This window comes from Dendropsophus ebraccatus, chromosome 7 (genome assembly GCF_027789765.1).
Source record: "Dendropsophus ebraccatus isolate aDenEbr1 chromosome 7, aDenEbr1.pat, whole genome shotgun sequence".
In the NCBI taxonomy this organism is placed as follows: Eukaryota; Metazoa; Chordata; class Amphibia; order Anura; family Hylidae; genus Dendropsophus; species Dendropsophus ebraccatus.
This window is the reverse complement of record NC_091460.1, coordinates 27,262,715-27,280,260: the sequence shown is the minus strand read 5'-3', so window position 1 is coordinate 27,280,260 and position 17,546 is coordinate 27,262,715. Positions and strand designations below refer to the sequence as shown.

Below are 17,546 nucleotides of genomic sequence, written 5' to 3'. Positions count from 1 at the left end.
ACAAGAGTGAGTGACTGACAGGGAGGGAGCCAATGGCTCTCTCTCTGTCAGTGTCGCTGCTGCTGCAGCGCTGAAGCGCCGCAGCAGCAGCGGACGGGGGCAGCGGCGGACGGGGGGGCCCTGCAGGGGGCGCCATGGAGGGGTAAGTAGATTACCCATCCATGGCGCTCCCCCCTGACAGGCTGGTGGCCGGAGCCCTGTGCGACCGCACTGGTCGCACATAGCAACGGCCGGCCTGCTCGGGGGGGCCCCTTTAACCAGGGGGCCCGGTGCACGTGCACCATGTGCCCTCTGGTTAAAGCGGCCCTGGGTACAGTCAGTGGCGGATTATAATGTGGGCGGCCGCCCGAACCGCTCATATTATAATCTGCCACTGAATGCCGCCCCCATGATGACAGCTGGTGGCGCCGCCTGAGGCAGACGATTCAGGTCGCCTCATGATTGCGGCGCCCCTGCTTCCTCACCTGGTAAATCCACAGCAATCAGCAGTGATGCATAGAGTACTGTATGCATCATTGCTCGCTTTGCATCTCTTGACCTACTGTGCTTCTAAGGGGTAGAGAGCACGAGTGCACTATTTTACCTTGCACCATCACAATACAATTTACTATCCGTATCTACCACAAGTGGTTGAGGTCTAGCAACCACTAGACCTGTGGCAAGTTTCAAAGGAACTTAGGTAGGATTCAAGTAGCAAAATTAAAGAATCATTAACTAGAAGCATGGTCTAGACCAGGTATGGGGAAATTTATTTGGAACACTTAGACAAGGACAGGATTTAAACAAACATGTTCAGCTAGCTGGGTACATTGCTAGCTTAGTCACACTCAAAGAAGATCTATTGCAGGCAAGGGAGCATGATGGGGGCAATAGTCTTATGGTGGCTGGAGTCCCAGCGCCAGGGTCTGATTTGTGCAGAGGCTCCAGCCCCAGCCCCCTAACAGAGCTCCCTGGCAGTGTTGGCTGCCAGTCAGCATTTCTATAATTACACCTAAGCCGTTCGGCCGGGGGGGGGGGGGGGGTGAGGCCCCGGCTGTGGCAAGAAACCAAAGACTCCATAGATAGGCCCTTAACAACCAACCAGGCTGGTCGTCTGGAACCCCCTTGCCGCGCCCCTTACAACCATCCGGGACGGTTGTCAGGGACACCGTCGGTGCTTGCAGGAGGTCGGTCGCACACTCCAGCAGTGCCGGGAGCAAAACGTGACGGCCGGCTCCGGACACTAGGTTAGAGTATCTCCAGAATGGCAGGTTTTGTGAAGTGTTCACGGTATATAGTGGTGACACTTTCCAAAAGTGTTGAAAGATAGAACCACTGGTGAACTATGGACAAGGTAATGGGCTTTAATAGTAACTACTGACAGCACAGCACTATATACTTTTTTAAACATACCAAAATCAATTATCAGTAGGAAGGTCTATAGGTCGGTGCAGGCAGCGATCCAGACAGTCAAAAAACCATCATATCCAAAATAGCAGATAAACACCTTTAAAAAAAACTGAATCTAAAGAACCTTGAAACAACATATCACCCTTCTGAAGTGAATAGCCACAGGCCTAGGGATCAATCAGTTCCCTTCAAGTCAGGGTTGAGCTCTGTTGTACGTGACTCTGAAGTCCACCAGATCCCATCCTGCTCCGTACATCAGTCTTTAGTCAATATCCATGTTCTGTCTTCAGTGAAGTCTAAGGAGCATCCTGCCATCACGTGGAAAGCCTCCACCGCTGCCTACAGCTTATAAAATATTAATAGAAGCATTTGACTTTACATATACTGTAAAGCGTCTCTTGCTCCGCGCCTGTTGAATTGCATAAATGAATGTTCATTTTAAGATATCAACTTCCTTTCCTATCCGACAGATATCTCTGGGCCATGCTGGATACATTTAAATAGAAAAAAACAACCTGATTAAATCCACACAAAGGGATACGCCGAGGCTGAGCGACATCCAGCATCTCCTATCGGAATGAAAACCAGCCAGCGGACCAAGAGGGTACCTGAGGCTAAAGTGCTTAGCGCGGGGTGGAAGAGGCTCCTGATTATGGATTCACAAGCTGAATGTTTTCATTAATTACAAGAGAGTCTGCCACCAAGCTTTACATTCTAATCAGAGAGGTGCTTATAGCGGCTCCAGTGGGCACAGGGGACCCCAGCAGCTGTCAGACGAGTAGCAGCCATGAAAAGGATCCACTCTTAGGCTCAGGTTGACGTGAGATTCTCGATATTCATGAATTTGGAGATACTAAATTCTGAGTTTTAGAGTGAACTTTTTGTTGGTAATAGTTTTTCGGGGTAATGACTGGAATGGCGGTAAGGGAAACTCTTCTGCTTCTTGATTAGAGAGGATCGAACAGTGGAAAATGTTAGGTTCTATTGATTCCAGATGCCTTCACGGTTCGTGGGGAAGGAGGAGACAGCCGGGGTACCGCCACGGACCGGGAAGGCATAAGGAATGAAATACGGAAGGTTCGGCTAGGTTTGACTTCGATAGAACCTAACATTTTCCACTGTTTGATCATCCCTATTCTTGATAAGCTTTTTAAGACATCACAATTTAAAGTTTTCAGAGACTTTTTTTATTGACGGGTTAGGTCATCAATATCTGATAAATAGAAGTCCAGCTCCTGGGATTCCTAGCTGATTGAGGAGGTTGATCTGGTTATATGAGCCTTTTTGCCTTCCTGCCAGCCACAACTCTGTACATGTGGTAGTGGCTGTACCTGGTATTGCAGTTTGTCCCATTTCAATCAGCTGATCATCAGGGTACTAGGAGTCAAATATTGATGACCTATGCTAAGTTTTAGACCATCAATGCAAAATGGAAACCCTTTTACATCTACCAAGGCCGGCGTCAGTTCAGGGCTTACCCGAGCAAGTGCCGGGGGCCCCAGCACCTCCAGGGGCTAAGAGAGGGAGGGGGCCGTTGTTCTGATGTTCAGCCCGCTCATTGTAGTGCAGGGTGAGTGGGCTGAACATCAGAAGACAGAGAAAGAGCAGGACCTGCTAACATCCTGCAGAGAAAGAGGGATGAAGGACCTGATCATATGATCACATGAAGGAGAAGACTGAGCTGTAAGTACTGTGTGTATGTGTGTGTGTGTGTGTGTGTGTGTGTGTCGGTCAATTAGTGTGTCAGTCAGTAATGTATATTTGTAAAGTGTGTCAGTCAGTAAGTGTGTGTGTGTGTGTGTCATTCAGTAATGTGGGTCTTAGTCAGTGCATCAGTCAGTAATGTGTGGCAGTCAGTAATGTGTATGTCAGTCAGTAATGTGTATGTCAGTCAGTAATGTGTATGTCATTAAGTGTCTGTGTCAGTAATGTGTGTTTGTGTATGTTAGTGGTGTCTTAAGTGATTGTGCATAGTGTGTGGATGATGGGTGGATAGTAGATGGATGAGGGGCCTGTTAAGGCCCCCAAATACCTGAAGCCAGCCCTGACATCTACATAGGTTTGTAAGAAGTAATCACTGGTGACAAGGCAAAACTTGGGGTAACCTTCTTAGACCTTTGGAAGGCTTTGTTGGCTGGATTCTATTCTAATAACTGATTTTGTACAACAGAACACCATGACTACATTGCCATCCTGCACTGCTTTCCTTTCTAGATATAAAAGAAATAACACACCCTTACCTCTCCGCCTCCAGCAGTGGTGGCTGTATACAACCGCTCTGGTCCATGGGTCCACAGCCGCTTCCTGGTCTGAACGGGGACCCGGGTGGTGACGTATGAGGCCCGCTCATTCAGTCAGCAGCCATAGTGGGTTCCTGCCCTGATCACTGACTGGCTGAGCGAACCTCACGCGCCATGATCTGGGTCCCCGCTCAGACCAGGAAGGAGCTGGGGACCCAGGGACCAGAGCGGCAGTATGCAGCCACCAGTGCTGGAGCTGGGGAAGTAAGAGCATATTATTTCTTTTCTCCTTCCCCCTCCCCAGCACTTGCTTAAAGAATGGGTCTGGCCGGACTTCTCCTCTAATTTGAAAACATTTTTCCCCTGGTGGGGTTCCCCTTTAAGGCTATGTTTACACGTCATATGAGACCGGCCGTTCCGTGACTCTGGCTGGATCATCTCGGCTGGTACTTAAGTACCGGCCGGATGATCTTTCTGACCGCAGAGCTCTGATGCGGGCCTGTATCAGAGCTTCCCATAGCCCACATTGAAGAAAGCGGACGGAGCCGCTTGCTTCACTGTGTGAACTGACAGGGCTTTCTGCAGCCGGAATTCACTGAATCCCGGCCGCAGAAAACTGACATGTCAGTTTTTTGCGGCCCCGTATGGGATCCCGGCTGGAGCGTGTACGATGTGTGTATGCTCCGGCCGGGATCCCATTTAAAGTAAGGCATTGTTACACCGCGCCCACTTCCGTACTTTTACGTAGTGTGAACATAGCCTAAAGGTGTTATCCAAGATTAGAAAAAAAAAAAATTCTGCTTTTTTCCAGAAACAGGACGGCCCTTGTCCACAATTAATGTGGCGCTTTTCAGCTGAGTTACATGGAGCTGAGTTGTAATACCTCACACAACCTGGTGCCAGGTGTGGCGCTGCTTCTGGAAGAAAGCAATTATAGATGTAGCCAGCGCTAACATGATCCCTGAAACCATTCTAAATGTAAAATGAAAATAAAATGTTAATATGCAAATGTAGCAGAGCTGAAACTGTCATTGAGCTCACAGGAGCAGATTCGAGATGACTTATACGTATAGAAAGCGGCACTACTTTCCATCTGCAGCCATTTGGTCTCAGTATAGGGACCTTTTATCTCTTTATCTATATAAAACCGCACTTTTCTTCCTACATGATCTCACCTCTTTCTCTCTGGAACGGTTTTCAACTATTTTTCCTCAAAGTTGCTGCCGCCTGACAGCTAGTGACAAAACTATGGCATAAGTCACGATAGGATGTGAGTAACCGATGTTCCTTAGCAACCTAAGTAACCATGGATACTAATCAAAGTCTACAGCTGGTATCCATGGCGACATAACTGGTACTCACAAACTTTCTCTTTTCTGCCTGTTTTCTCGTACGTTCTTGCTGATGTGATACTTATTGTAAAGCTAAGCTCGAAAATAACTAAACATTTGTAGCAAAAGGTCAACCAAACCATATAGAGACGATAATGCAATCCCCTAACTTAAAGGGGGACTCCAGGATTTTTTTTATTTACTTATTTTTACTTATATAGTGCAACATAGGTTATTATTAGAGAGTAATGTAGCCATTATCGTATATGCTTTTTGCAGGCTTTGTTTTCCAGCCATACTGATTTCAATTCCATCACAGAAATGATTTCCCAATGCTGCCTACATTTTCCATGAATCCTATGGCTTCGCAGGGAGAGGGGGTGGAGTCTCATCACTGCAGACCATCTAACTAGGCTGCAGGTGATGACTAGGCAAACTGAATGGACTTATAAGTCAGTGGAGGTTCCCATCATGTGCAGTTTTGAAGCTTTTTTTTTTTTTTTGTTATTCACACTTTTTTTTTTTAGAGAAATGTTACCGCGAGGGAAAAGTGATTGGACCTATAATTACACTTGAAATTATGAAGATCTGAAGTATTAAGGGTGTGTTTTCAATTTTAGGCTGCGTTCACACTACGTATATTTCAGTCAGTATATGTATATTTCAGTCAGTATATTTCAGTCAGTATTGTGGTCCTCATATTGAAACCAAAACCAGGAGTGGATTAAAAACACAGAAAGGCTCTGTTCACACAATGTTGAAATTGAGTGGATGGCCGCCATTTAATGGCAAATATTTGCTGTTATTTTAGAACAAAGGCTGTTGTATTGAAATAATGGCCGTTATTTACTGTTATATGGCGGCCATCCACTCAATTTCACCATTGTGTGTACATAGCCTTTCTGTGTTTTTAATCCACTCCTGGTTTTGGTTGCAATACTGACTGAAATATACTGACTGAAATATACATATACTGACTGTAATATACGTAGTGTGAACGCAGCCTCAAAGTGTTTTTCACACATTGGTTCTGTGTAGAGATGAGTAAACTTTTAAAAGTTGGCGAGGCTGCGCCAAATTTTGAAGAAAAATTTGGGCTTGTCCGAACCTTACATGAATAAATGTGCTAAACAATTAAAGGCATTTAACTTTAGGGCAGTTCAGCAAATTTTCTCATCAATACTTACCAGTCCGCACTGAACACCCCCCCCCCCCCCGTGTCCCCCGCTGATCGCAGACGTCTCTACTTCCTGAAATGAGAGTGACAGCCCGCTCCAGCAATCACTGGCCATGGCGCTGTTCCGTCAGTGGGGGACACCATAGCCTTGTAGGAGGACAATGGGGCAATGCAGACTGGTGAGCATACTCCTTTTTGTTTTCTATGTGTATTAAAGCAAATGTATCATCAGGTACATTCACTTTAAGTATTACCCATGGATAGAACAGCGCCAGAAGCTGTTACCGGTCCTTTTTTTAACCCCCTTGAGGTGAGGGTTTCCTCCCACTGGGGGTGGGCCAGCCTGCCTTCAGTGCTTCATCCCCAGCCTAGTACCCCTGAATAGAATGGCGCCGTTCACAGGAACCACGCCACGGTTCATATAAAGGACCACGGCACCAACTTCCCTGTGACGGTGCCGTTCTATACATGGGTAATAATTAAGATTGTGATTCCCCATCTTGGACCTTGGTACTGAACAAAACTTTTTCCAAAGTTCGTAATGTGAAGTTCAGTTCGCTCATCTCTAGTGCTGTGCTTTGTGTTCTTGCTGCAAATTTCCGTAATGTTTTTTACCACGGATTGAACAATTGTGGTAAAACTGCTGAGTTGTTGCTGTGATTTAAGGAAAATCATGGCAAAAACAAAGATAAAAAATATATATCTTGATCCTATAAAGATAGCTGCAGCATACAGATCTGGGTGGGGACGAGTCTGAAAGGTGATGATGTCATTCTGCAGTTCACAGGAAGTCAGCTGACCCAGGACAGAGCACTCCGGCTCACACATTAAACACTGTGATTTCCTGGGGGTCAGACTGATGATGAAGTGATCCCGTTACAGCAACATCTGAAATAAAGCAGATGGCGCTGTAAGACTATTCACGGTAAATGTGCATGATATGGACCAAAAAAAAAACAACTGGAGTGATTCCTTAAAGGGGAACTATGAGACCAATCTAACCTGCTCATAGTTTCCTATTGTACAGGAGACGGCGAAGATGAAGGTCTCTTACCTTCATCTTCTTTGTCGTTGTTTGTCCAGTAAGACCATTAGGAGCACTTCCTAATGATAATCAATTGAGCCGGCTCGGGCGGGTCGGATCATCAATATGGGGGAGGGCAGTGCTCCTAATGGTATTACCGGAGCGTGAAGCAAACAGCTAACTGCACCGGAACGGCATCGAGGATGAAGGTAAGAGACATACCTTCAGCATCACCTGCACAATGGGGGGGGGGGGCTACCAACAGGTTAGATTCCTCTTTAAGGTATTATGTAGTTCTCCGATGACTGTTATAAATGACAACATTGTAACAAGATCATAAGTCTATGGAATGCAATTAATTTGCCACAAACTCCCCGAATGTCAACCCAGAATAAGAGGCAGTGAAAAAAATTAACACCTGGTGGGTATAGGAGCAGCTCCTCCTGGCATAGGTACATAGCAGTATAGGACATGTAGTATCACACTATAGAGTTGTGCCTACAAGCAGCCAGTCATTGTCTGCAGTTCACTAACACTGGGGTTGCCACTGCTGATTGGTTACTTGTTTCTTGCAGATCGGCAGTGCCTGTGGCACTGTATGTACGTTGTAGTTTCAATTTATGTAGAACATATTGTAACCCGAGGCCATAATAACGTAAGGGACCACTGTATGTCTTACGGAAATACATTATCTATCAGCTGAGTCCATCCGGAGATGTAATGTTTATTAGAATATATTACATGGCTTCTTATGCACCTGCAAGCTGATGGCGGCTAGACCAGAATTATATGTGTTATAACTACAGATGGGAAAAACGATTTAGAAAAATTCTAATTTGCTTAGAATTTTTCCCAAAAATCTGATTTGAATGTATCTGGCCACACAGAGGTAAGGAATGGGGAGCCATATAGCATGTCTACCACCTCAGCATACAGGAGCAGGGATCGACTGATCGTGTGGAACCCAGTGGTGGATCCTCCAGTATCAATTGAATAGATGAGGCTCCTGGATGACGCTATAGATTGTCAGTAAATGTCTGGACAACTTTTAGATGTCAGACAAAAATGTATTTAGAATACTACAACTACCCCTTCTACTCCTGGTACTACTAAGTACTACCATTTCTATTACTACTACTAGTGTTGATTGAGCATTCTTAGTCAAATATACTGCAGTGCTTGATCAAGCATTGGGGCTTGATGCATTGACTTGGGGGACGCCTGGTTAAATTCTGGTTAGAATCTCCCATTTATTTTAATGAGGTTCGTTATTCGAGGAACAAGCACTCAAGCATTCAAGTGCTCGTATGGCGCTACTATTTCGACTACTACTACGACTGCTACTACTCCTACTCCAACTATTGCTATTACTACTATTATTACAAGCCCTACACAGCCGCACATCCCCTGCCTTGTCCATTATATACTATTCTGTACTACTACTTCTACTGCTATGTAATAGGCTATGTTCACGGAACGGAACGGCCGGTCTCTGCAAAGATCATCCCTGCAGTACCGGCCGGATGATCTTTCCAGCCGCAGTGTTCTGATGCGGGCGCATCAGCGCGCGCCCGCATCAGAACTTCACACAGTCAAAAACAAATCACTCACTTAAGTAACTTACTGGACTGGACTGGATAAGGGAGAGTTGTTATCTTTTGCTATTGGCAGAGGCAAAGGGCACCCAAGGAGTACTCAGAGTTCCTTAATTATATTAAAGATAGAGATTCTTTATTTTCATTTCTTTCTATCCTGTAGAGCATTCATTTTTGTTCTTTAGATTCTATTGTTCTTTATAGCTAAATTTTTTCAAATTTAATATATTGTATCCTATTTATGTCTTCCTGGATATGTAACTGTATTGTTATTGATAAAATTTGAAAAATCCAACAAAAATATTTGGGGAAAAAAAAAAAAAAGAACTTCACACAGCACACAATGAAGCAAGCGTCCGGAGCCGCTCACTTCATTGTGTGAAGTGACAGGTCTTTCTGCGGCCGCAATTCACTGAATTGCGGCCGCAGAAAACTGACATGTCAGTTCTTTGTGGCGCCTTATGGGATCTCGGCCGGAGCGTATACGATGTGTGTATACGCTCTGGCCAGGATCCCATAGCAGATAAGGCAGTGTCCCACACCGTACAAAGCCATACTTTTACGTAGTGTGAACATAGCCATATAGTAATAGTATATAAATATATTTAGTATACAGTAATATAGTTAAAGTAATATAGAATTGGGGCTAAGCGGCAATACCACATATAGCCAATGGATACTGTAGAATTTTTTTATGTAACAAAGGGAGTCTTAGTTTTCTAGTCCTGCTGGTCACTGTTGGTACTACAGCTCTTTTGACTTCTTTCCCTATTGGAGAACCTCCACATTCAGCAGCCGCTCCCTCTGATGGGTTAACTACATTGTCGATAGATATTCCGTGTTTAATGCTGTTAGTATTCCGCGTGCCACTAAACAGTTCGGAGCCCTCCACCTTACTGTTGTTGAAAACTTGCTATTTTTAAGCTGTTAAGGCAGCAAATGAATCTTCCATTGTCATTTGATCAATAGCTAATCCTAATACCGAGCACCTAACTCACAGCCGAAACACTTGAGATTCAATTGCGGTGCATACTGTAGCACTTTAAAATTCATTGTCCATTTACCACAGACTCCAAAGCTTCATAAGTCATAAACTGTTCTCTATCTGCGGATCCCATGCATGTTAAATAGAGAGCAAGTTCAGTTAATTGCTATTTGATGTGACAGGGGGCAATGTTTTCTAGATTTGTATTTAAAGTGGCGGCATGCGATCAGACTTCATAAAACTTAACAGTCTGTTTAGCCTATTAATCTGTCCGCCTGGGTTACTGGCCGGCCCGATACGTTGGGTGGTATATTGAAAGTGTAGCAGTATAAATATTTCCCTATTATTTGTATTAAAAATGCTTTTAGGACTCTTTGCAGCATAGTGACTTACTGCTTGTATGGCCTACTTTTTGTTTTACTACTTTTAAAACTATTTCAAACCTTGAAAAAAATTCTATGCATTGCATTATTCTGAGCTAGTATGTATTTTTCTTTCCTTCTTTCTTTCTTTTTTATCTTTGGTCTATGGAGTTGTTTGAAAGCTTTTTTTTTGCATAATAATCTGGCTTTGTGATAGCATTTTATTTTACCCCCCTCCCCCTTTTTTTTTTTAAGGGGATGTGAGGTGTCCAAGTAACAGAAATTCTGGCACAGGGAAATACTAAATTGTTTCTGTTTATACTTTTTTATATGTAAAAAAAAAAAAACATTAGAACTCTAATGACAATTGCCGCTATGCTGCCAGAGTTCTAATGGGTCTTAGTTTTTAGTTCTTATTTTTGTATCTATAATTTACACACCCATTCAAGGGACCAAATAGACAAAAATTAGAACAAAAAACACAATACCCTACTGCAGCGGGTGGGAGATATAACTGACAACCGAACAATCTTTACACTGTCAGTTATTGAAGGAGAGTGGTCCCCTTTACATGAGTACCCCCATGCTTAATCAAGCACTATGGTTTTTATACAAGGGAGACGACAGGGCACTACTACTCAAATCAAATCAAAAAATTAATAAGGTACAAATCAGGGGGTGCTCAACCACAAAATGACATAAAAGAAGCAACTAAATCCAAGAAAAAGAAAAAGTATGTCATATAAGTAAGGGTGGCACATCCCAGATAGTGAATGACTGTATCTCTCACAAATGAATACAATAATTCTTTATTGATGTATCAAAAACTACAAGTGCAAGACAAACATCTAAAAACATTTAAAAACAGAGAAAGGTTCTATTGGACTGGGCAAAATAACCTCAGTGCCAGTACACCCCGACTGGTACAAGTGTAATCCCCCTCCCATGAAAACAGATGATATACAAAGAAAAAACAATGAGTAAAATAACCACTAAGAAAAATTATGTGAAATATGACTGTAGCTATAGCTCAATCTATATCTGAGATGGACACAAAGACCAAAATAACTCAAGGAAATAGAAAAAAATGCGCATAATAAAGCATAAGAGCAGATATCACCATAGGAGGGAGCCCATGTCGGGGATTGGATACCCCACGCGTTCCGTCTCTATGCCGAGACTTTCTCAAGGTAAGCACTATGGTTTAGCATTGGTCAGTATGTGCAATCTAATGATTGCAGATATAAGTCCCTTATGCTACGTTTACTCAGACAGATTTATCTGACAGATCTTTGAAGCCAAAGCCAGGAACAGACTATAAACAGAGAATGGGTCATAAAGGAAAGCCTGAGATTTCTCCTCTTTTCAAATCCATTCCTGGCTTTGGCTTCCAAAATCTGTCAGATAAATCTCTCTGTGTAAGCACACCAGTAGAGTTACTTATAAAGTGTAAAAAAAAAAGTAAAATAAAAGTCTAAATCACATCCTTTCCCATTGTACAAATAAAATATGTAAAATAAATAAATAAATAAATATATTTGTTATGGTAGAATGCGGAATTGTTTGATCTATTACAAAAAAACAATATGGTTCCTGCCTGGTGAACATCGTAAATGAATAGAGAAAAAAGAAGAAGACCAAGATTGCTGATTTTTTAAACTTCTATATAAGAAGAAAAGTAACAAAAAGTGATAAAAAATTTTATTTCACACCAATATGATTCCAATAAAAATTATAAATCCGGATGCAAAAAAAAACACCCCAACAAGTCCTGTAGGTGGAAAAATAACAGCGTCATGGCTCAGGCTCTTAGAAGGTGAGGAGGGACACTGTTTCAACTGTTTCCTGAAGTGGTTAAAAAGGCATATTAGTGATCACTACGGGGTTAATTAGAGTGTATTATTAATAGGGCATAACCATAATTTTAAATAAAAAAAAATAAATAAATAAATAAAAAAAAAAATGATTGAATGCATCTCAATATGGCAGAACCAGAACGAGTCTCGTGATGGGGAAATAAAATGAATGTTGTTGTTATTTTGATTAGAATACATTGGAGAAAAGCAATTATCATTAAACAATTAGAAGTGGTAACCGTGCGGTATAATTCTGCATTATTAATTGGTAACCGATTTGGGAATTAGTGGAAATAACAGAGATGAAGGGAATAATAATAATAGTATTGTATTTCTCTTAATGAATCATGAACCTGAACGTCAGACATTGTATGAATGGAATGCTAATTTGACTACTTGCGCTCACTAAAACTTGTCTAGTGCATTTTACATTCATTGGATGGATGTAGGAATAGATTTATGTCTTAAAGGGGTTATCCAGGCTTTAAGAATTGATTCTCTATTTTTAGAATAGGCTATCAATATTAGATCGTCAGGGGGCCGATTGAAGTGGCCACGGCGTTCAGCTGAAAGCTTAAAGGACAAGTCTAGGGAAAATGAAAGATTTCCAGCAAGCAGGGGGGAACATAATAATCAAGCACTACTTACCTCTTCCGGTGCCCCCTGAAGCGTTGTGTCACAGATTCCCGGACCCCCACCAGAGCTCATGTCATCACGACTCAAGGGAAAATTCCCAACCTTGCTGATGGATGACCCTTTCACCCAATCAGTGACTGCGGTGGTGTCCTGCCCCAGTCAATGACTGGCTGAGCAGGCAATCCATTAGCCAGGTCTTGATCTCGCTGGTTAAGGACATCAAGGAGCCTGGCGGGAGTCCTAGAGCAGTAAGGCAGGGCTGCAGGGACAGGTAAGTATCGCTTATTTATTATTATTCAATTTTCATTATCATCGGACTTCTCCTTTAAGCCTCTTCACTGTACCTGCAAACTATTTGTAAAACAATACAAGGTACTACAATTTTGTCCCAACAACTCCCCCACCTACACACATATTCAATGAGGCTAATACTTAGCTCTTATTATCGGAGGAATGTCGACATTGAACAACGGAAATTTCAATGGTTGTAGATGTAGACCATGGTTCTCAACCCCTTTACCATGCACCCATTTTTCAATGACACTGGTTCAGAAAAACAAGTGTAGAAAAGCTTATTCCAGGGAAGTAAAAATGGTAATCCATTATTAAGGACCTGGAGTGGAACCATATTCACCACTGTTTGGCCATATTGCAATCTTATACAAAGTGTTATGCATGTTTGAAACTAAGAGAGGTTTGGATCCTAGAAAAGAAGTGGTAGAGCGGCCACTGGATGCATGGGGTGTCAGAGTGATCTCCCCAATAACTGGCGGCTAAAAGGCTTGACCACATTTAAAATTCCCACCCCAGGTCAAAAAATGTGTCAACTCTTGTATTTAACAAAAGCACAAGGGACAATTTCCTAGGGTAATAACTAAACTACAGTATATTGATCAAAACTAGATATGAGCGAATCATTCGGAAGTTTGTGTCGCAAATTTTGTGAATTTTGGTGCGAAATTACAAATATTTGCGAATCACATACAAAAGAATTTCATTAAAACTGGCAAACTATAGTAGCTAAAATAGAGGGACTATTACAGACTAACAATTTTGTCAACAGCTGTGTCTGTAACAGTGTCAAAATTGTCATATGTCAATTTTTTTTAAATGCAAATCAGCCTGCCAATCATTCAATTTCCACCATGGACAGTAGTGGACATTGGTGGATCAGCGGCGTAATATCAATTGTCTGCCTGGACGGCAGTGGACATTGGTAAATGAGCAGCCAGTGAGTTATAAAGATGGACACTGTGCTCATTGTGACTTCCTATAATGCACACCCGGCACCCAGTGACTTATTATGCACAACCAGCACCCAGTGGCTTCCTATAATGCACACCCAGCACCCAGTGACTTCTTATTATGCACAACCAGCACCTAGTGACTTCCTATAATGCACACCCAGCACCCAGTGACTTGTATAATGCACACCCAGCACCCAGTGACTTCTTATTATGCACAACCAGCACTTAGTGACTTGTATAATGCACACCCAGCACCCAGTGACTTCCTATAATGCACACCCAGCACCCAGTGACTTGGTATAATATACACCCAGCACCCAGTGACTTATTATTATGCACACCCAGCACCCAGTGACTTGTATATTGCACACCCAGTACCCAGTGACTTGGTATAATGCACACCCAGCACCCAGTGACTTGGTATAATGAACAACAGTCACTCAGTCACAGAAAACCACCCACAATCCTCTGTCTTTATCTCTGTATTTCTCTCTCTACTGCAACCTACTTTCCACTGTACACAGCCGACTGGCCGCCTCCAGGAAGCCAACCACCTTATATAGGGTTTAAGGGGGGTTGCTGACATCACAGTGGGGTTTGCAGTTGGTTGGATGGGTGCAAGGGATTGTGGAGAGCTCCTTGCTCCCACCAAAAGACAGTTTTGTTAGATAACATGTGCAGCCGCCATGTTTAGTGAATTTTCAAAGCAAATCTGGCAAATTTGTGAATCCCTACGAAGCAAATTTAATGCCTGATTCTCTGTGAATCAAAATTCATCAGATTTGCTTCGCTCATCTCTAGCTATAATGTTACTCTGTGGTTACAGAGGTTTTAATACTGTGGGACAGGAGAGTTGACTATACAATGCAAGTACCCCCAGGATTCTCTGCTACTGAAGGTGCAGCAGCTGTACATAAGCACAGTGAAGACTTGTCCAGCTCTGTGCGTGCTCAGGAATGGCTGTCAATGAATACCAAGGCATGTCTATGAGCACAAAAGGACGGGGACTGCCTGTTCTTGGTCTCTATTTTTAGAACTATATATATATATATATATATATATATATATATATATATATATATATATTAGTCATGCAGGTGCATGGAGCAAAGTTTTACAGTGAGAGAGACACCTAGTGGCCATATGTATAGTGTCGTTTTAAACATAGAAAACAAAACAAAAAAAAGTAAAATGAGTACCGTATTATATAATAATATATAAGCATATAAGACTACGTTTTAACCCCCCAAAAATCTTCTAAGAAGTCGGGGGTCGTTTATACACCGGATATGGTCGCCCCATATGATGGAGGAGTTTAAAAATGGCCCCATCCCCATCGTATGGGGCGACCACTACAAAAAAAACAGACAGTTAACTCAACTGGGGCCAATTCCTACACCTCCTGGCCCGTTCCCAGCCTCTGTACGCCTTTTGGCCTGTTCCCGTCGCAGGCAGTGTGACATACATTGTTCCTGGACTGACACGTCATTCTTCCGAAGCTCCCCCGGCAGCCGTGAGTCTCCGAGCTTCTCCAATGAGACGCTTGGCTGCTCGGGAGAACTTCAGGGATGCCTGGTGCAGTCAGTGTACGTCACACTGCCTGCACCGGGAACGGGCCAGGAGGCGTGCGGAGGCCAGGAACGGGCCCCAGGTGAGTTAACTGTTTGTTTTTTTTATTTAGCTGCAGCTAACCCCTGCCTGACTGCAGCAGGGCTGTGCTAAGGCAGTGGTTAACATTTTCCGGCGTATAGGGCGAACCCCTGAAAATCTTCTTGGAAGTCAGGGGTCGTCTTCTAGGCCCAGTCGCCTTATGCGCTGGAAAAAAGGGTACATTGCAATACTGCTTGTGTTCACAAACTGCGCCGATTTCTTTAAAATAAGAAGTAAGAACATCATCTTAGAACATTAAGGCTGATGGTTTCTGGGTCTTAGGTTGAGAGTTAGACCATTAGTCATAGGCCTTAGTCAGTGCTGTGATGAAGCTACATGCTTAAAACGCACTAGTCCAGGAACTTGAATTTTTTTTTTTTAAACTTTGATTGAATGAAGTTTATTTTTTTTATTTTCAGTGCTGGGTCCATTAATAGTTTGAAGATTTGTTTAGCTGTTGTGTCTGGCACCGACACCTAGATTATACCACCATATACCACCGTTTCCCTTTTATAACTAAGTGCAGGGACCCATTCAATGCTCCCGGTCGGCTCTAATCTTTATAGGCCAGTAGAGCACTGATGCCATCTTAGAAAGTCTATAACATGACATGGTTTTCTACTATTATATTAGCATTTCCCTCTAGATATTTTTTATTCCTAATTCCTATCAAAGCCTCATAATTAGTTTAGCTCTCGCTGATGTACGAGACCCCTAAGTGCCCCCTGCTCTTTACTGCATCTCACTTTCCCGCTCTGAGCCGTATGTAGGCCACGGAAGAAGAATAACGCAGATGTCACCCTGGATTTATTAAGTGCTTGTAATCTTTTTGCTTTGTGCTCTTCACTGTAATAATTGCCGTGCATTGTATTTGCACATCCTGAATGATATAAAAAAAGATCAGCACATCAGATTAAAGGAGAACAATAGGGGAAATTAGTTTGACTACATTCTCCAGGAGAAAAACGGGACATTCTGCTGCCATAAAGTAATTTAATGTATAGAATGTGCTTTGTGTGATGTCTATTAGCCAGTTCTTAAAGATTCTTGGAAACTCTCGTCTAACCTATAGAACATTACATGGAAATCATTATTATTTATCAGTGTCTTAGAAAAGGATCTTTGAAAGATCTTACTTGTCATTGGGCCATATTATATTCAGGCATGAGGTTTTTTGTTTAGAGATGAGCAAGTACGCTCAGTCGAGTATAGTGTTTGATCGAACTTGATGCGCGGGGTTAAAATTATATTTAGCGCTCCGGTCTTTAAGCATCAATATTGCTATTTAGACAATCAGCGGCTGCAGTGGTGTCCTGCCATCACACAGTAGCTAAATAGTATCATCAAACACTGCCTAAAAAGTATCATCATACAGTGCCTAAGTAATATCATCATACATTGCCTATATAGTATCATCATACAGTACCTAAATAGTATCTTCATACTCCGCCTAAGTAATATCATCATACACTGCCTAAATAGTATCATCATACACTGCCTATATAGTATCATCATACACTGCCTATATAGTATCATCATACAGTGCCTAAATAGTATCTTCATACAGTGCCTAAATAGTATCATCAAACAGTGCCTAAATAGTATCATCAGACATTGGCTAAATAGTGTCATCATACAGTGCCTATAGAATATCATCAAACACTGCTTAAAAAGTATCATCATACACTGCCTAAATAGTATCTTCATACACTGCCTAAATAGTATCTTCATACAGTGCCTATAGAATATCATCATGCACTGCCTAAATAGTATCATCATACACTGCCTAAATAGTATCATCATACACTGCCTAAATAGTATCATCATACACTGCCTAAATAGTATCATCATACAGTGCCTAAATAGTATCATCATACAGCGCCTATAGAGTATCATCATACACTGCCTAAATAGTATAATCAAACAGCGCCTATAGAGTATCATCATACAGTACCTAAATAGTATCTTCATACTCCGCCTAAATAGTATCATCATACACTGCCTAAGTAATATCATCATACACTGCCTAATAGTATCATCATACACTGCCTAAA

The 17,546-nt window shown here is 42.4% G+C and overlaps 1 protein-coding gene across 15 annotated transcripts in view; it reads left to right on the top strand.

Annotated features, from left to right (window-relative positions):
• CTNNA2 (catenin alpha 2) overlaps positions 1–17,546 on the top strand; it is a 1,387,623-nt gene that overhangs the window by 1,035,583 nt on the left and 334,494 nt on the right. Inside the window, exon 9 of one of the 15 annotated variants that reach the window (XM_069977196.1) lies at positions 1,860–1,988. The exons of the other annotated variants lie outside the window; for them this stretch is intronic. Coding sequence (XP_069833297.1) covers positions 1,860–1,889 — 30 coding nt within the window. The 3' untranslated portion in view covers positions 1,890–1,988. Of the gene's footprint in view, positions 1–1,859; positions 1,989–17,546 lie in introns of those variants that run through there. 15 annotated transcript variants of the gene reach the window in all.